The sequence below is a fragment of the Pyxicephalus adspersus genome, chromosome Z (assembly GCF_032062135.1).
Source record: "Pyxicephalus adspersus chromosome Z, UCB_Pads_2.0, whole genome shotgun sequence".
Classification (NCBI taxonomy): Eukaryota; Metazoa; Chordata; class Amphibia; order Anura; family Pyxicephalidae; genus Pyxicephalus; species Pyxicephalus adspersus.
The window spans coordinates 62,664,968-62,684,450 of record NC_092871.1 but is presented as its reverse complement, the minus strand read 5'-3'; the positions used below and the strand labels follow the sequence as shown (position 1 = coordinate 62,684,450).

The following is a 19,483-nucleotide window of genomic DNA, read 5'->3' as shown; positions in this document are numbered from 1 at the left end:
TATTGTCCTATGGTTTCATACCATTTCAACAAGCCCCTGACCAAACCAGGCTGTCTATAGACCTAATTTCAGCAGTTTCCACTAACTGGGAGAGGAGTTCAACTTTTCTGAAGCAAAAATAGCCCCTTGGGGGGGCTTTTTATCTGATAAATTCTCAATCAAATTCCCCTATTACCCGTGCTTTTCGCTCTGTCGATCAATCTGCTAGCAATACGCACCTGCCCAGATGTTAGAGGGATCATATGTGGAAGGGCTGAACACAAATGCGCCTTTTCCGCAGACAACATCCTTATGTACATCCTGGTTGGGCAGGGTGGCAGCAGCAGTAAAAAATTAATATTCTTCGTAGGGTCCTATACCTGTTCAGAACATTGCCTATACTGATCCCACTAAGGGTCACTTGATCTGCTCCAAACCAAGGTCATGGAATTCATCTGGGGTCGTAAAGGGAGTTGCAGCAATCGTACAACCATGCTCTCCCCTAAAGTAAAAGGCCAAACCTACTTCTAAGCTCTACCATAGGGCTGCTCAGATTGTGCAACTTTCCTGCACTACTTTACTGCTCCCAAGGTCCCAGTGGGTGGATATAGAGGCTCAGCCCTGTACGGAGACAGAGATTGCTTCCCTTATGTGGATACCTAACTGTGTGAGACCCAAGATATGTCCTGCCCCACAGTACTCACTGGTTTGGGACAGAGTGGAACGCCACCCACATGTTGGCTCAGCTTATGCACCTCTTGCTTCACCCAGAATGCCACTACATCGGTTCAGTTGGGGGAGTAGCCACGGGTTTCTCGGAGTGGGGGACCTTATATCGGGAAGGCACATTTTAGTCAGTTAAAAAAAAAAAAATGATCTTCCCCGATCCAAATGTTTTCGCTACTCACAGCTCCGCTCTTAAAAAACGCTAAACTCTCTTGAGTCCTCCCCCCAAATTGCAATATGACATTCAAAAGTACCTCTAAGACCTTGGCTCACTCAGGCAAATCTCAATTCTTTACTAGGTGCAATCGGCCCCTCCTCCAAACTACCCTATATGAAAGCCTGAGAAAGGGATATGAACCAATCATGGGACTTGGAGGAGTGGCTTACAAGTGGGACTTACAAGATAATGCTACGCTGGTACCTAGTCCCCACCAAGATAGCCAAATGTTTCTCTGGTTCTTCTGCCCTCTTTTTTAGGGCATGTGGAGGGATAGTGGACATGGAACATATCTGGTGGTCTTGCCTGGTGTCACAGGAATTCTAGAGAAGTATTCGAACTTCTCACCCTGGTGGTACAAACTCCTCTTCCTCTTAGCCTGGAAAGCGCCCTACTGAGCAAAATTGATATACCATTGCTGAAATACACTAAGAAATTTTCTAACTATCTGCTCTTAGAGGGTAAAAATCACAGGTAAAGTCACCATCAATACCAATGGCCCTATTATCGGTGAAATTAAATTGGGTATTGGTGAATGATGAGCTCACCTGTACTATTTAGGATACCCCATATGCCTTTAAACTCACCTGGGATTCATGGATCGCACATTGTTCCTCGGCTAGATGTGGGCTCTGTTCACACCCAAACTACCTCCTTTTCTCATTACTTAATATTTGTATGATAGTTCAAGCATTATTACAAAGACTGCCAAGATTTTTGAAGATATGTTTATATGCTATTCAAGAATTTTCAATTTTATTGAATAAAAATTTATTGAAATAAAACTAGGGTTTGTCTTATATTTACTTAAAATTATTTATTAGTCATTATCTTGTTATAATTGTTACTTCTCTTTCAAGGTACATTGAAGTCCTTATCCTTCTGGAAGGGGTAGACATGGACACTTTGCAGGAGTGTGCTTTAAAAGACAATGTTGAGCACCCACTCAGCAGAGAACATCAGATTTGCAAGGTAAGGAATATTATAAATACATTATTTAACAGTCCCATAGGCTCTGTTTTTTTTTTTTTTTTATTAAAATAATGTAATTTTAATACATTATTTATTCAATTTTCCAATTTTTGTAACAATACAATCATTACAATTCAGACAATAACAAAAGAAATTGAGCACACAAAAAATTGGTTGCAATGTCTCTAGTAATACAACAAAAAAAGAAGGAATACAAAAACAACAATACAAAACAAACATAACAAAAGTCTGAAGGCCATAGGACACGCATATGAAATAATATTCACATCACACAATCAGAGATGTAGTAATCTGGTATCTAGGTCAAGTGTGGTCTAACCAAGGAGTCCATACCTTGTAAAAATCTAGGTCAGGTGTGGTCTAACCAGGGAGTCCATACCTTGTAAAAACTAGGCAAGGAGTCCCTAACAGCAGTCATCTTTTCCATAATCATGGTGTCTGTGATTCTGGAGATTACAGCGGCAAAGCTCTAAGTAGGATTCCTCCACGCAGATGCAATTACTAGTCTAGTCCCTAGGAATATGTGGGAGATCAGCCTGTTTGCATGTTTACGAACTGAGGGAACAGGTTTGTGTAATAATGCTTCCCAGGGATTCCTGCGTATGGTAATACGCAATATGCTGCTGTGCAAGTGATTGTACACGCGTATCCACAAACGCCTGGCCACAGGGCATTCCCACCATATGTGTAGGAAAGTACCTGTAGCAGCCCAACCCCTAAAACACCTAGAGGAACTCCCTGGGACAAAGTTAGGCTCTGACTTTTAAGATAGTATGATGGAGAAAATGGTAGCTTAAACAGTTGATTTTTTCATAGTGTTTGCAATATTTTCCTTTAATTATGTTTAATGTTCTTTGATATAACATTCCATAACTATTCCAATCAGGACATGGATCAAATTCTGTTAACCTTTGGAGACAACCCACATCATGCGCCTGTTCTCTTGGCCTGGGCTCTCCTTCAGCACACACTTGGCACAGATGATGCTTCTCCTGCCATTCGAAAAATGGGGAACACTGCTTTACAGCTTCATGTTTTCCAATATCTGACCAAAATGCTTCAAGGACTTGGTAGCGGCGAGCATAGTGTACGTTTCGGTAAAGTATGTTTGACTTACTGTCCTCTTTCTTTCTGTTACACTGCCAAGTCTTTCAGACAAAGCCTAATAGTCACCAATATCTTTAGGGTCAGTAAGTTGGTCAATCCAATAGGCTTGACTTTGTTTTCTTACAGGCCAGTCAGTACTGGGCATGAAAAACTGTAAGGTGTTCAATGCAGGATGGTAATGCTTTAACAGAAAATGTGTTCTTAGATGTAAACTTCCAATAATAGGAGTAATTTAATTTGTTATGGTACTTTTTTTATGTTTCCATTCACTAAATATTACAGACTCTCATTGTTTGTATTGCAGTGTACATCCAGTACCGCTTGTCTTTGTATCTACAGTCTGCTGTGTTTTGTGCTGATCTCCATTGACCAACACACACTGGGCAACCAGCAGGTGAGCGTTAATGAAGGTATAGCATGCGTTACCTACTACCAATTTTTTTTACACACTCTGTTGTGAGCATATGTTTTTCTTCAGGGTATACCCACTACAGTGGGGTGCCAAAAAAGATTGCATTAAAAGGGATTTTCTTTTCATATATTCTAGCGTGGTTTATCCCTGATTTATTGCATATTGTTAGCTGTATAGCGCAGATCATGCCTCATCCACTCTTTATACGTTAACGATTGATTTTATAAAAATTAACATTTTGTCTAGAAATTTGCAGAGACATTCCAGAGAGCATTTTATAATGTCCACTTATCATTATCAGCAGTAGAAATATATTAGGATATGTTTTTAACCTTGTATCCCCTTTCTTCCTCAGGACATTATTGATACAGCTTGTCAAGTGCTGACTGCACCAAACCTGTCAGAACTTTTCTGGAATACAGTAAGTGGGAAGATATATTGATGTCCCTGAATTTAGAGTACAGTAGCTTATCACCGCAATGAGTCTTTTACTATCAGCTGTTTTTCAGCTAGCAGCTATTTTTCAGATCTTTGATTTTATTCATAGCTTAATGCCATTCTTTTGTCTTTTTAATGGCAGTTCGGTAGACATTGGAGTTGAGCCTCTTTAAATAAACAAGGGCATTGGTTTAGAGGCAGAACAATTATATGGAAAACTGTAGGTGGGCTGTATATAGGCCTAGGTTTCTAGCTCATGTGGTCTGAAGCTTTAGCAGCACTGCACATGGAAGACTGACATAACCAGAGTCTTCAGCAACATCTTAATATACTGTAACATTCTTGGGGAGATTGTCACAAACAATGCAGAGCACATCACATGCAGTTGACAGGTTTTTTTTCTCTGCCTCCCAAATGCCTATTTCTTTTTGCAAATATCAAACCAAACTAATGTGGAAGTAAACGTTCACAAAAGAAAACTTTTTTTTTTCTTTCTCTGTTCATGATTTCTTACTTCAGTATAGATTATATGTGTGAATTATTAATACATTTCTGTTTTGTCGCTGAACATCAAATTTTTACTGTGGCAACAATCAAAATGTGCCAGGGTATTTGTACATTGACATAGGTACTTGTAGCTCAATTTAGGATTGTGCAGGAAAGGGTGACAGTCACAACTGAACTAAGTGATGTCTCCCTAGAATGGAAAGTCTGTGGATACACCTTGCAGGAATTGAATTAAAACTAAGGCATAAAAAGTATACTACAAAAATGTGACCAAAGTTCTACTCGCACCTATAAGGCTTGAATAAATGTTTAGAAGACAATGTCACAAATGTGAAAATGCTCTGCTGGTTCTAAACCTTTATCTCAAATTTGTCCATTAAGGAATATTAATACAGCTATAAAGCAACCAAAAATATGCTAAGAATATTATCTTAGCATATTTTTGGTCAGACAGACAAATTTGAGATTTTAGTAATAGACTTCTTTCAAGTAAACCAGTATTTACACAGATCTTTCCGAGGAGTAAGAATTTGTTGTACATATTTCCACATTTAACCAAAATGTTTAAAATGAATTTCATGAACTCTTCACTATTCAGATCCATAAATCATGTGAGTCTCTAATTTTTTATGCTTGTGTTTATTAAAAACTATATTTTTTTTTAAAAAAGGACTTCTATCTCCTAATTTAAAGAACAAGTTGCCAATTTCTTTTTTTTTCTTTTTGTAAGCAATCTACTGTAGGCCTAGGAGTTTTACTGGACAGTGTGTGCACCTTGTTTCCTCACCGCTTGGCACCTCTTCTCCAGCTCCTAACTGCTCTCGTCTCTAGCAAGTCCACTGCTAAAAGGGTAAAGGAGAAAAAAAAATCATGGGCTCTTACTCATCAGACTGGAATGATTGGTTCAACTTACTTTTTGTGAATTAATTACAGGTATACACTTTCCTGGATAAGATGTCCCATTATACAGAGCATTACAAGCATAAGCCTCATGATGTCATGTCACATAACGATGAGACTCTCTGGAGGAGATGTACTCCTAAGCTGCTTTATGCCTTGGGTAATGTATTAAGTGGATTTAGTGATTAATATAAAATCCTATATGTTTATTTTATGCAGTCCTTCATGGCTACAGTTTTTTTACCTTGGCTATTCTGAGCAAACTGACAGCTTACCCCTGGGCCACCTATTATAATTTTCTCTGCTGTTCTCTACTGTTTCTGTATTGCAGCCTGTGATGCAGTGCTCATTCTTGACAGCCTTGTGTACACTTAGACACAGATGATCACTTTCTCCCACAACTCCGCTTTGTGTGGACAGTCAACAGGCCAAGTTCTTAGCTTTGTGTACATTTTGGCTTTCTGGGCTTTAACTTTACTGATCTGTTTTTTTTTTTTTTCAGCATCTGAACAGGGCAATGAACGTGGTGGGTGTAATGGGTTCATTGTAAATTATATGCCATATAGGTTTTTTTAACTGGGGCTTATGTGCTGCACATGAATACTAAAAACATTGTGTTTGGCTAAGCAACAATATTTCTTTGTAGATCTGCCTGGGCTAAAAAAAGTGGATGTAATGTGCCAATGGCCAAGTAGTGAAATTTACACAGTCTACTCAGTGCCAAATATCGTGGTCCAAATGAGCAACATCAAATTTCACATTTAGATGATCTTTGGCATAACCATATCTTCTGGCATGTAAAAATTTGAATGCACTCCACCATTATATCAACAGTTTGGAGCTTTTCCACTGCCTTGCTTGAGGAGAACAAAATGCCTTTTTTGTTTTTTTGTTTTTACAGGGCAGGGACAGACCAATTTGCGAATACCTCAGGGGACTCTTGGTCAGGTTATCTCTGATGAAAATGGTTTCCTTGTTCGCTGGGAATATTCATTTAGTAGCTGGACTCTTTTTACCTGTGAGGTTGAAATGCTTCTTCATGTTGTGTCCACAGCGGGTGAGATATGTTTGTGTGTTACCTTTTGCCACTGTGTGGCACTGCTTGATTTTAACTCTTTACACTTATGTTTCTTCAGATGTCATACAGCACTGTCACAGGGTGAAGCCAATTATAGACCTTGTGCACAAAGTGTTCAACATTGACCTATCCATAGCTGACTGTCTACTGCCTATTACATCCCGCATTTACATGCTGTTACAGAGGTAGGTGAGCAATGAACTCTATAAAAGACAGTGGATGCATATTTTTTTGCAGTAGATTGGTAGACACTAGTATAGAAAGAAGGTAGCCATCCTTGTCAACTTTGACTTTGAGATTGCAAGCCCCAAGCTGTAAGTTGTGCTGTTCTGCATAGGCTCTGAGCCAGAGATATACCAGTCAAGGCTTTATGACCTGTTATGTGTTTAAAAACAAGACAGCAGTAAGATCTCTGTTTTAACAGGTTCCTTAAAGTCACTAATTACCTTTTGTCTTTTTATTTCTAGGTTAACAACTGTTATGAATCCACCTATGGATTTCATTGGCTCATGTGTAAACTGCCTGACCGTGTTAGCCACACGTATGCCTTCAAAGGTAAGAGCAGAGATTACAGGATGAAAGTTTTGGTGTGTACAGATGTTCAACAATAATACATTCTACTCTTGTTTTAAGGTCTGGATAGACTTGCATCACACAGGATTTCTTCCATCTGCTACTAATCCCATCTCGGGCCACATTATCAGGTATTTTTTTAAAGATTTGAGAAGTGTGTTGATAAAAAATTACAGTACAACTGCAGAAGCTATTGGTTTTCCACCTGTTTCCCTCCTTAGATTGTTCTTAGCAGTGTTGTTTCAACACAAAGTTAAAATTTTTTTTTTAATATGGAACATTGTTTTATAACGGGAAAGAATTTGTACGTGGTTCGCTTAGGGTTCCCCCATCCAATTTTAACCCTTTTTTTATTCCGTAGTATGTGAAAAAAATCTAAATCCTGGTAGATGCTATCAACTTTAGGATAACCTGAGTTGTGGAAGCTGAAAAAAGACATACAGAGGGCAAGGGACCAATAAGCAGTGTTGCCTGTCACTGTCAATACCATGCCTTGTTCTTCTGCACTGTCCTTTTAAATGCAGACAGTCATCAATGTTTGATTCCCCATGTCAGAGCTGCCCCCCAGATGTCTTTTTAGGGTAATGATAATGATCAACAGCATAATGAAAGCGGAAGCAAGAGTGATCCTTGCACTGCCTGTCCTTGGGTACAGCTTTCTCTTCAGTGAGCTACACAGTATACAGTGTATACATATGCCAATATACAGCTTTGAGGCCACAATACAAGTGTGTCTTGCACAATTGCAACTCAGGAAGTACACTGCTATTTTTCTAGGGAAAGGTAAAATTTTAAAGGATAATGTTAAGGGACCATTAGGTGTGCCTCCTTCTTATGATTCTTAGGGGCTCTGTTGATTAAATCTATGCTTGAATTTCTGTATTTGCACATCTGTTGTTGCCATTGTGTGGCACTCCCAGTTTCCCTTATAAAGAATACATTTTATGGAGATGTCAAAAGAGGTGCTGTTACATACCAAGGTGTTTTGGGAATAACCACATTTTTCAACAAGATTAAGAATTATTGCAGAGGAATCTCATTGTTGGAGTGTAACAGTCAAGAGTCGGGCTGATCTAGCGCACCAGTCTTCAATAAAATATTACTGTTGGGTGTACAGACTCTTTAAATTTAACTAATTATGTGCAACACAGATAATTACATCTCTTCCTATAGTTTGCTAAACCATGTCAACTTACAGTAATACTTACATCTTCCTTTGGAATGCTTATTTGCATTTCCTGTTCAGTAGATGCATGAAAATGAAAATTGACACTTTAAAGGCAATTTGTTTCGAGTAACAGTAATTTTGAGATCAGTAAAAAAAATTTTTCTAAAAGTTCTTTGCAAGACTTTTTCCTTTGTGGATGGACATTTGGCAAAAAAGCAGAGTGTTTGCTCTGTTTGCTATAACCCCCTTAATTTGACTTGATAGCAACATAACAAAGAAATGCTAACAAAATGTGCAATGATCAGAAAGGAAGCACAATATTATGTCCCCTCAAAAAAAATCATGATTTTAACGGGGGTTTAGCACAAGCACAACCCCTCCTTTTTTTTTTTTTTTTTTTTTTTTTTTTTTTTTTTATAAATAAGATGAATTGTTTGTTTTTCCCTACCTTTGGATGTTTTTACTTGGATAGCACTGAAGGAATGAGTGCCGGTGGCTTTGGTACTCTACTTGGCATTGAGCAGACGCTGGGTGAATATAACGTAACCATTTCTTTTCTCCGGCTTGTCACAACCTTAGTAAAGGTATGTATTACTTAATAGCTTCAGTATAGGAATTTTTCTTGTGTCGGCTACCTGGGCTTCCTATAGTATAATGTATTTCTCCATCTTTCCAGGGTCAGCTGGGTAGTACTCAGAGCCAAGGTCTAGTGCCTTGCATCTTGTTTGTACTTCGGGAAATGCTTCCTAACTACCACAGGTGGCGCTACAACTCCCATGGAATAAGAAAAAATCTTGGTATGATTGCCCCCTGCCCCCCCCCCCCAGAATTACAAAATATCTGCAGATAACCATTTAGTTTTTGATAATAGAAGACTCAGGAAGGGGGGTGGGGGTATAGCACCTGCCTGTTAGGTAAATTAGATAATATTGTAAGAAGATGCTAAACCCCTTCCTGTAGAAAATTATTAATAAATCAAATCTATACTGAAAGAAATATGTGAACTTCTATTGGTGATCTGCTTTTCAGAAGACTTAGTTGCTTGGCTTATTTGACTGCATTACTTTGAGTAACTGACCCGCTTTAATCATGCAGATTAGATAACATCAAAACTCCGGGTTTACGTCACAAAAAGTACCTAAAATGATTAGATAAGTATGACAGCAAGGTAACTAGTATTTTAAAAAGTCAGCAAATGGAAGCCTTCCTATTTCCTTAGTATATGGTTTCTTTCTGTCTTTGCTTTGTGCTTTAAGACGTTTAAAGTGCACGTGTAATTTAATGATGATAAAGCTCATAGTCTTTGTCAGGCAGTTTCATTATTGTGTGAACATGTTAACAAAAAAAAAATCTGGCTTTTCTGTCTGTTTTAGGTTATCTGATGCTTAATCTAATTCATGCTATCCTCAACCTTTGCCATGACTCAGATCAACGCAGCAAGTGAGATGTTTGGTCTACAGCACTTTTCTTTCATTTTTACATCTTTTATGTGTGTGTATATACATTTATATTTACACTTTTTTTGTTTAATATTGTCAACAGCAGTGCTAACTTGCAAACATTATGCATCTACACTCTTACAAATACTGAAGCAGGACAAGCCATTATTAATATTATGGGAATAGGAGTTGATATGATTAACCTGGTCATGGCATCTCAGTTCGGGAGGTAAGCATAATCATGGTCTGTTGAGACTTCTGAGATTTGAAAAATATATTTTTCTAATTCTTTCACACCCAAAATGATGTTGGAAGTACACTATACAATTATTAATTGGCACGTGTTCCCTACTGTGGAATACAGTATGCCTAACTCCTGCAATTAAAGGAAATTGACATCAAGTTAAGAAGTGACGTTATGCTTTGTCTAGGTGCTCGTCATTTAAGGAGAAATTGTTCTACGCCTTAGCAGGGCTAAGAACTAGGATTATTTAGGTTACCTGGACATGTATTTCTTAGTAGTAAATGATCTTTAAAACAAGCCCTCACTGACCCATAGCCGTTCCTTTTCCAGTGAACTTGCTCTATGGTAACTAAATATTTGCTATTCTTTTTATGTTCTCAATATTTTTTTTCCATTTTAGTTGTGGAACAGAAGGGCAAGGCCAGATCTTAATCCAAACTGTTAAACTTGCCTTTTCCATCACCAATAATGTCATCCGACTGAAGCCATCCTCTGGCACTGTATCCCCTCTGGAGCAGGCACTCACCCAGCATGGTATGCGTGCTAATCAGAATATACATTCAATTGTAAAGTACTTATGGTATGCACAATGCCTTTCTAAACCATGTCATTATTTTTTTCTTACCAGGAGCACATGGGAACAATCTTATTGCTGTCCTAGCTAAATACATCTACCACAAATACGATCCATCTCTTCCACGGCTGGCTATTCAACTGCTGAAGCGACTGGCTACTGTGAGACAGTTTTTTTTTTTTTTTTTTTTTTTTCCTCGTTTTTTGAGGGTTTTGTGCTGTAATATTTCATGTGGCACATACTTTTTTTTTATTATTATTTACCACACTTGTCATACTATTAGTTTGTAATAATATGCATTCCTACCCATTTCCAAACTATAAGGTATGATATACAAGGGTTTGAAAATTACTTTTGTTTATATAAAGATTCTGACCTGTAGGTTGTCACCCAAGAATCGAATTTGGCAACCCCGGTTCAAGGAGTTCTAGAACCCATTTTCAGTGCACAATCTCCCTCACCAATGTCATGTGGTCAACCCTGGCCTTTTCTGCATCCTGTTAGGTACCTTGTCATCTGGACTTTTTTCAGCCTTTGTTTGCAAGACAGAAACCTGACACAAAACATATAACTTGTAAATGAAGCTGGTGATATTCTACAGCATTTACCTGCAGGGAAACCGAGGTATAGGATACTTCATGTGCCATCTTTGTTTACAATTTACAGCAGTGAAGGGCTGCAGGGTATCAGGTGCAGGTCTGTGGGCCAAGTATAACAGTTTGGTAGGCTCAGGCTCACAGACCATATGTTGAAAAACTCAATCCTGAAAACATCAGGTTGTTCTTTACATGTACATCACGCCACTGGGTTATACTGTTGATGCATATGAATTGTCATACAGGTTGCTCCCATGTCTGTGTATGCCTGCCTGGGAAGTGATGCAGCTGCTATCCGTGATGCCTTTTTGAACCGCTTGCAATGCAGCATAGAGGACATGCAGATAAAGGTTATGACTCTCGAATTTCTTACTGTTGCTGTGGAGACCCAGCCCGGTCTCATCGAACTCTTCCTAAACCTGGATGTGAAGAACAAGAGTGATGGAACAAAGGTGAGGGCTTAAATTCACTCTTTTGCTATTATGAGCATTACAGGTCAATATACATTCTAGTCAGACCTTTTTTTTTTCTTGTGAAAATGTGTACGTATCCAGGAGCTTTTTGGGTCCTAGCAAGGGGAGATGTAGGCCCACCAAGGTCCTACTAGTTTTTATGTACATAAATTCTAATGTATATAAAAAACTAAAAAATGAATTTTTACTGCCCTTCTTTTTACTTTTTTTCCCCTCTTAATTCCCATGCAGGAATACAGTTTGGGACAGTGGAGTTGTCTACAGGTTGTTTTGGATCTAATTGACTTGGAGAAATCAGATCGTTTTTGGTGTACCCCCCAGCTACACCGTTCAGCTATTGCCTTCCTGCATGCCTTATGGCAAGACCGCCGTGACAGTGCCATGTCTGTACTAAGAACCAAGTGAGTAGTATAGGTATTTCCAGTGTTTGATAGTTCTTAAAAGCATTTGTTATTGAATGTTTTTTAAATTCCTTGTCCCAAAAGGCCACATTTCTGGGAGAATTTGACAGGCCCTCTCTTTGGAACACTTGTCAATCCTTCAGATTCTTCAGATGTAAGTTTATTCAGGATCTGTTTTTTTTTCCTATATCTGAAAATGATCTTGCTGTTTGTCTTATACTTTTTAAAAATCTTTTTACAGCTGAGTGTCCTGGAAACATGTGCTTTTATTATGAGAATCCTATGCCTGGAGATCTACTACGTAGTGAGGTATTTGGGCAATTGTAACCTTGAGGGCTTGTGTTTTTTTCAAAAAAAATTTTATATTCAAGAATGTACAAAAGTGTGTCAAGAAATTCTTTCTGTTGAGATTCATTCTTTTTTACCACCAACCTAATAAATGTCCCTAGGTAAGGAATTGAGTGGCAGAACTCCCAATAAACCTTTGTGAATGGTTTAGTTTGAGGTGTTTTCCTATTACTTTTTTCTAGTATGGTAAGTGTGTGTTTCTGTGTGTTCTTCCCAACAAGCAAACTGAATATTTATCAGTGGCTATATCTGAATCCTGTTTGCCTTTCACCCCAAGTCTTGCGTAGAACTCCAACTATATTAAGATTAACAGGTCTTCTTTGGATTAAGGCTATTTTTTTGTTTACTTCTTTGGCATCCGGAAATGTGACACTGTCCCCCCCCCCCCCCCCTTGATATTCTACTGTAGCCAACCTACATAATATATTATTGATTTGAATAAAAAGGCTGTACCCATAGGGTTGTTGTGTATTTGCAGGAGTTTGTTTAGTTTGTTTATTTTCCCTACACCTACCAATTACAAATAGCTAAAATCTTATTTGGGCTTGTGGCCATCACCTTCTCTGTATGGGTTTTTGTAGCCTTAACAAGGTAATGATTATTCCAGTTCAGGGTTCTCCCCAGGCCCTTTTAGCTGGGCGCACCACCCGGCACTTTTCAGCACCCACCCGGCTGTTTTTGGGTGGTTACTAAAGAGTTTGGTCACAATACAGGGGCTGCCACCCACCTACAATTTCTTCCCACCCGGCTTAAAAAAATTTCTGGGTTGAGCACTGCAGTTACAGTCTGTATCTGTAGAGTTACTGTATGTCTATAGAACTTGAATGGTAAAAAAAAAAAAAAAAACTGGCAACTATTTCACTGGTTTGCATGATGACCCAATTAATCAGGTTTTACTACCCCTTAGGTCAAAAACATTTTCTTTATCATTTCAGAAGGTCTCTGCTAGGAAGTTCAAGCAGATAGTGCCATTACTGTGTAATGGGGGTGCAGGTTGTGTGCCAGATGTATTCCATTAGGGAAAGCATTCCATGATTCCCTTCAACTGTGTTTCTAGCATTGCACTCGGGTCGTCCTTAGCCTTTTTGCAGCCAACTTCTGTTTCTCAGGAGCATGCCGTAGCTACCTGGTTCTCAGTCAACACATTTATTAAGTTCTATCTTGCTTCCACATTTTTGGCACATTACAGTTTGGGCCATATGTTTTAAAGACTTCCAAGGACTTGGATGTTGCTTGTTCAACATATTTTGAAACCTTCCTTCAATTGTTTTCAGTTTTGCTGTTGTCAATGTGTTTATGCCATGGACGCTGTACTTCCTGCATGGTTAAAGCATTGGTTTGTCCTACAGCAGAATTACTTCTGTCATTGTGAGGCAAACTGAACACTAACTGCACAGTAAATTACAATGTATGTTTTCTCTTTTCTATCCAGGGGATCATTGGACAACTCTCTAAAGAGCATTTTGGAGAAGTTTTCAAAGGAAGGCCGCTTTACCTACTGGTCAAATTACGTGCATTCGCTGGTTTGTCTTGTAGCAGAGAGAGTGGGCAGCTGCAGCTCTCTGACTGAATACCAGATACTGCTGTCTGCCTGGCGCACACTGCTTATTATTTCCACACACTTTGTAAGTATGGTGCACTCCTATTTTATGTTGGTTAGTGGGGAAAGAGATGGAAACTACCTAACCTCAATGTAGTCTATTGAAAAATAGTTCATGCCTACCCCAGAAAAATGGAACAAATCAAGACAATCAAGAGAGGAAGAAAGAGGCTGAGGATTGTAGGCAAATTATACGAAATGTATTATGTGGTTAGTTATATTATTTTCATACAACACACAGGCATTACAAATTCAAATCATAAGAATGAAAGGTCCCCCCCATTCAATGCTTGGCGGGGGGGATTTGGGGACCTGTGAACTAGACATAAAACAGCCCTTACTGATATCAATATTGCAAATGGGTAATAAAATTTCGAGCTCCGTCGCATTTCACCTGTATTGGCTTCCTCAGGTGACTTGTGGACCACAAAGTGCAACTGTATATAGAGATAACATACATATAATTCATGTATAATCTGAATGTATAAGTATATGCCAAAATATAATACAAACACATAACTGAGAATCTAGGACAAAGCCATACTAGTGTATCAACGTCCATGAATGTGACTGATTTATTACGTTAGAACATATGCAGATATGAAAAATAAATATGGCAGCATATTTGAAAAAGCATATATAAAGTTATATATAGTAAATATGGTGATTTGGTTTACATATTTCAAGCAATGTAATGTTATGAGTTTCCAGTCATAAAATGAAACATAACACAGGTCAACAAAAAATTAGTTTTGATAATCATCAGAAACCACACCAAACTTTTCTCAATCAGTTTTTCTAACAGTTTTCAGATCTGTTTTCAGTTTTTCCCTACGTACAGTTCGGGAGTTGGGAGTACTATTGTAGTTAACATTGTACCTGCATGTATTTTGTACTAAAACGTAAGCACCATTGAAGTGAATGTTAATACATCTTCAGTGTGAAGTAAAATAAGGCACACTGTGGTATAGATCTACTGAACAGTGTCAGTCAGGTACCATTATTTCTTCAGAAATGGTTAGAGTATGATTTTTTTGCCCTTTTTTGCCCATCCCAAAGAGGATTGCCGGTGAATTACCTTACCTTACCTTACCTTGCCTTACCTTGCCTTGCTGGTAAATTACCATACCGGGACCCGCGACAGCGTGACTTCAGCCCGGGTCCCGCGACAGCATGACTTCAGCCTGGAATCCGCAACAGCGTGACGCTGCTGCAGGGAGGGAGTGGTCTGGAGTTTTAGCACATCTTTAGTGTGTGCAGGGAGGGCAGTGTGAAATGCGATCATCCCAACAGGTACAGTGGAGGATGGTGTCTGAGAGTACCTTATAGTCCTATAGGTGGGGGTCTGCTTATAGAATTTAGTGTGTAAAAAGCATAACAAAAATTATAAAAGAAGAAATGATAAAGCTTTTTAAAGACAATCATCCAAAGAGAGGGGCTTTGTGTGTAATGTAACAGACAGCCTAATACAGACAAATAGTCAGCAAGTGATTTTCCTAATGCCATGCAGAAAAGTTAGGTTATGTTTGCACAGGCCATGGGTTTTTTTCCTGAATATAATAAAGAAATGAAAGGAAGAAAAAACAAAAACACAAAACCCCACATATTCTTAATGTGCCTATTCTAATGTTCTGTGTGTTATGTGCTTCTGCAGGCAGATGTCATGAACCTGACTGATGCAGCAGTGAAAAGGCAGCTTTTCAAAGACATTTTGGAGGGTGCAGAACTTTTGGTAGGTAGTCAGTTGTGTTTTATTCTTCTCAGGTTCATTAAATGTTGACGTGGCTACAAATTTAATAAAATACTCAACATTTTATCTCAAACAGTGTTTTTGTTGGTCACCTCCAGTGGTATTTCTCTCCTAGACACCACATTAAAACTGTTACCTGAATCTAGCAATGTTTTAAAAAGTATTAGGCTTTTGCAGTCAAAATATATAAAAGGTTGCTTTGTACAGTCCTGTGTTTCAAAATTTACCATACCCTGGATGTCTACTAGACATTTAATTTACATTTATCAATAATATTGCATATTATTTATAATTTGTTATATTATAATTTATGATTTGTGTTTCAAACTTTATCATTCCCAGGAGTTATTCCTAAGAAATCCAGGCCTGCAATATTAAACAACAAATTTCCATGCAAAACAATGTACCGCTTTTGACATAAAAATACTGACATAATTGGACCGCCAGGGAGGTTAATTGTAAAAAAAAACAAATACCTTCTTGTCTGTTTAGTTCCAGGCTCCCAGCACTGTGGTCTGTTTAGATCTTGGATCTATGTTGTGCATTTTGATAGCCATTTTGCTGAGACGCTGGAAGGGGTAAGTAGAGTATTGTTTGTAGAATTTTAATGATTTTTTTTGCCGATTAGGTGCGCTCTTTGCCTTTGATGCACTATTATGGTGAACTTTTTTCAAAATGTAGTTGCCTGCCTTACTGTCCTTCAAGCTTCCATGAACCAGAACAAATGTACAGATAAGTTATACATAGGACTGCTGGTGGGGGGAGGAGGTCGTGTACCGTATTTTTCGGACCAGCACCCAGGTTTTAGAGGAGGAAAACAAGAAAAAAAATATTCTGTACCAAGTTGTATAAAGAAATATTTATTAAATATAGCAGAATAATATTTAACAACATAAACCCAACAGTGGTATTAGGAACCATCATTACTGTCATTAACAAATGAGGAGGGACCTAAAGGTTCAAGCACTCTTCTAGTTTTCTGGAAACCCTAAAAACTCATCATCGCTAGTGTCAGTATTTATGAAGCTCAGTTACTCACAACCACTGGTATCACTTTCTTCGCTATCTTCATATATGATATCTTGAGTTCCATCTAAGGCATTGTTAATGCCACATTTTTTGAATGACCGTACAACGGTTTCCTCCTTCACTGACTGCCATGATGTTTTAACCCATTCACAAACTTGAGTGATAGTGGGCCTCTTCATTTGTCCAGTACGAGTCAGATCATGATTACCAACAGCCATCCATTTGTTCCACTCTTCTCTCATAAAGACTTTAAATGGTTTGTTGATGGAAACGAGAGGTTGCAACTGGGTTGGTAAGACCCCCAGGGATTACAGCTGGATGAATCTTCACTTCTTTAAATCTCTTTTTTGTAAATTTGCTAATATGTGCTCTAAACTGGTCAAGCACTAATAAAGCAGATTTTTTCAGAAGCCCTCCAGGACGTTTGGACCACACTTTTTCAATCCACACTCCCATTCTATAGTGTAATGTAATTCAACAGTGTAATGTGTTTTCTCATTAATGTGGTTTGGGCACCTTTTCAGATCAAAAGTCTTATTAGATGGCACATCAAAGGTTAGGGGGACTTCATCCATATTCCCAATCTGGACAGTTTTAAAATCATTTTTCTTTCTAGCATCAATTACAAATTTATGATAAGACAGAATCTTAGATTCATATTCTTTAGACATTTTTTGCACAATTTTAGTTTTGGTGCGCATAGCAAGGCCACATCTCCTCATAAATCTGTAGCACCATGATGGTGATCTAGTAAAATCCTTAATGCCTTTATCTACAGCAATGCTTCATATAATATCATTTTTGTTGAAACCCAGAAGCCCATATTCCTCCACTCTCATCATTTTTCAGTTGGAGGTGGCCCAAAATGTCGCTCTACTGTTCTGTTAACATGTTGTTTAGCATATTTTACTACTTCCAGTTCATAGGGAATTTTGTATGCTAGTCTTTTCTGCTTTGACATTCTTGTATGTAGAATGATGAGGTGGCGTTTTTCCAAGGAAAATACAGTAATGAAAAAACTGTCAGTAATGTGTCCTTTTTATTAGGGCTCTGCATTGCCACAGCTAGGGTTAGGGTGCTGGTAAACGATCAATCCAGTTCCTGCAATACAAAACACGGTCGATCGAACACATTTAGATTACCGCATTTGTAGTACCAAACGATTGCGGAAATGATCGGTTAACAATTGTTTGGTACATTACATGGTGTATGGCAATTCCTTTTACTTTAAACAGTACTGTCATTTTTTTTTTTACTAACCCTCTAAAGGGTTAGCAATTTTTTATTTTTAGATAGACGATGATAGTTTCAAACCTTTGCTGGCTGATAACCATACAGCTAAATTTTTCTTGCCCTGCAAGATAATAATTGCCTGCCCTGGTAGTGGGGAGCTAAGAAGCATTACTGCTGCAGATTAGGGCAAATTCAGGATACTTTGAACAGATAGCGTAATTTTCACAGGAGAGAGGAAGCCAATACAACAGCCTCTATAAACAAGTACTGGTAGACTGGATAGGCAGAAATGTAACAGAAAAGTACACAAATTATCTTGGTTAACTAATTAATTGGTATTTATTGCATTTGAACAGTGTTCCCTATAGAGAGAGAGAGAGAATATGAATGAATATGACCTGCTACACAAGAAACAGCCCAGCACTTCTCACCTCAGGCTGCCCTCCTGGCCTCACTCCCCACTGTTACACAGAGCCTTCCCACACTGAAACACATCCCCAGCATCCCTATAGATGGGGCTGCTAGGAAACCGCAGGAGGAGTAAGGCAGGGCTTTCTGCACTGCCTGATGATTTTGTGGTCCCTTGAAAGCGGGTGGAACAGCACTGCAGCCGTTCCCCTTCCTCTACCTGAACGATCCCGGCATCAGTGTTGACGAGGTTGCAGAACGGAGGGGCCATGCTGCAGGCCGCTGGACCCCCTTGGAAGCGCAAGCGGGTTGTCTGTGTGGCAGTATTTGGCTTATAAGACGCACCTTCGTTTTCTCCCTACTTTTGGGGGGGGGAGTGCGTCTTATAGTCCGAAAAATACAGTATATAGTTGCTGGGACTGGAAACTGTGGGTGGTTTGGAACTCCATATGTCAGATAACACTTAGATTTTCACATTTGTCTAGGCCTTTGTTATGTATTTTTTATACAGCCATTCCATAAGGTATTATAATTGTATGGAAATGAATTAATTAGGAAAAAAACATTTTACAACTTGTCTTTTCATGGCAGTGACCTGAGTTCACCTGAGAGCATTCTAAAATCTTTGGGGAATATCCTGGAAGGTGTCTTACAAGCTGATGACAGTCAGGTGCAGAAGACAAAAGCACGGGTCTTTTCTGCCTTAATCTGTGTGCTGGAAATGAAGCAGCTGAAAGGTGAGACAAATTATTTACTTATAGTTTGGCTTCTCAAGAAAAAAAACTAAGTTTTTTAATACTAAGAAGAATAAAGGGGGAAAATTTGCCCTAGTGTATCACTGTAGTAATGAATATATACACATTAAATGTATATCTTCTCAAAATATGGTAAATATAAAACTTCTAAAGTGATGTGCTACAAGATTGAAATTTTTTTTTCTGTTCATTTCAGTTACTTCAGAAATGCATTGCTAGTATTAGTTATTAGCATTTAGCCCTCTGTAAAAGCTTCAAATTACAAAATCAAGGTACGCAGCCTCAACTCCCCCCCCCCCCCCTTTTTTTTTTTTTCAATGAATAGCCCTTTCTTTAGGCTAGTTGTCATTACTTTGAGTCACTGATTTGCAAAAAGCCTCATAGTTCTCCCCAGAGGTTTTTAGCCGGTTGCTCCGCCCGGCTGATTTGAATACCCCGCCCAGCTCTCGGCAGCTCTCATCCTCGGATGCACGGATCTCAGGCTGCTGTGTGTCATCCGTTCAGAGGATTGCTGCTGCTGGAGAGGTGAGCACGC

At 38.7% G+C, this 19,483-nt stretch overlaps 1 protein-coding gene across 7 annotated transcripts in view; it reads left to right on the top strand.

The window, feature by feature from the left end:
• Positions 1-19,483, top strand: part of NUP188 (nucleoporin 188) — a 51,865-nt gene that overhangs the window by 16,528 nt on the left and 15,854 nt on the right. For 6 of the 7 annotated variants that reach the window (XR_011923584.1, XM_072431736.1, XM_072431740.1 and 3 more), the window contains exons 10-33: positions 1,783-1,894; positions 2,802-3,002; positions 3,327-3,416; positions 3,790-3,855; positions 5,110-5,229; positions 5,313-5,439; positions 6,181-6,336; positions 6,416-6,542; positions 6,825-6,912; positions 6,991-7,061; positions 8,571-8,682; positions 8,775-8,895; positions 9,472-9,538; positions 9,641-9,766; positions 10,182-10,315; positions 10,410-10,516; positions 11,197-11,403; positions 11,656-11,825; positions 11,910-11,979; positions 12,067-12,134; positions 13,606-13,798; positions 15,428-15,505; positions 16,016-16,101; positions 18,785-18,930. Coding sequence is in view for 6 of the 7 variants with exons in the window: in XM_072431736.1 (XP_072287837.1) it covers positions 1,783-1,894; positions 2,802-3,002; positions 3,327-3,416; positions 3,790-3,855; positions 5,110-5,229; positions 5,313-5,439; positions 6,181-6,336; positions 6,416-6,542; positions 6,825-6,912; positions 6,991-7,061; positions 8,571-8,682; positions 8,775-8,895; positions 9,472-9,538; positions 9,641-9,766; positions 10,182-10,315; positions 10,410-10,516; positions 11,197-11,403; positions 11,656-11,825; positions 11,910-11,979; positions 12,067-12,134; positions 13,606-13,798; positions 15,428-15,505; positions 16,016-16,101; positions 18,785-18,930 (2,843 nt within the window). In the remaining variant the exon portion in view is untranslated. The remainder of the gene's footprint in view (positions 1-1,782; positions 1,895-2,801; positions 3,003-3,326; positions 3,417-3,789; positions 3,856-5,109; positions 5,230-5,312; positions 5,440-6,180; positions 6,337-6,415; positions 6,543-6,824; positions 6,913-6,990; positions 7,062-8,570; positions 8,683-8,774; positions 8,896-9,471; positions 9,539-9,640; positions 9,767-10,181; positions 10,316-10,409; positions 10,517-11,196; positions 11,404-11,655; positions 11,826-11,909; positions 11,980-12,066; positions 12,135-13,605; positions 13,799-15,427; positions 15,506-16,015; positions 16,102-18,784; positions 18,931-19,483) is intronic. The other variant, XM_072431737.1, reaches the window with a different exon arrangement.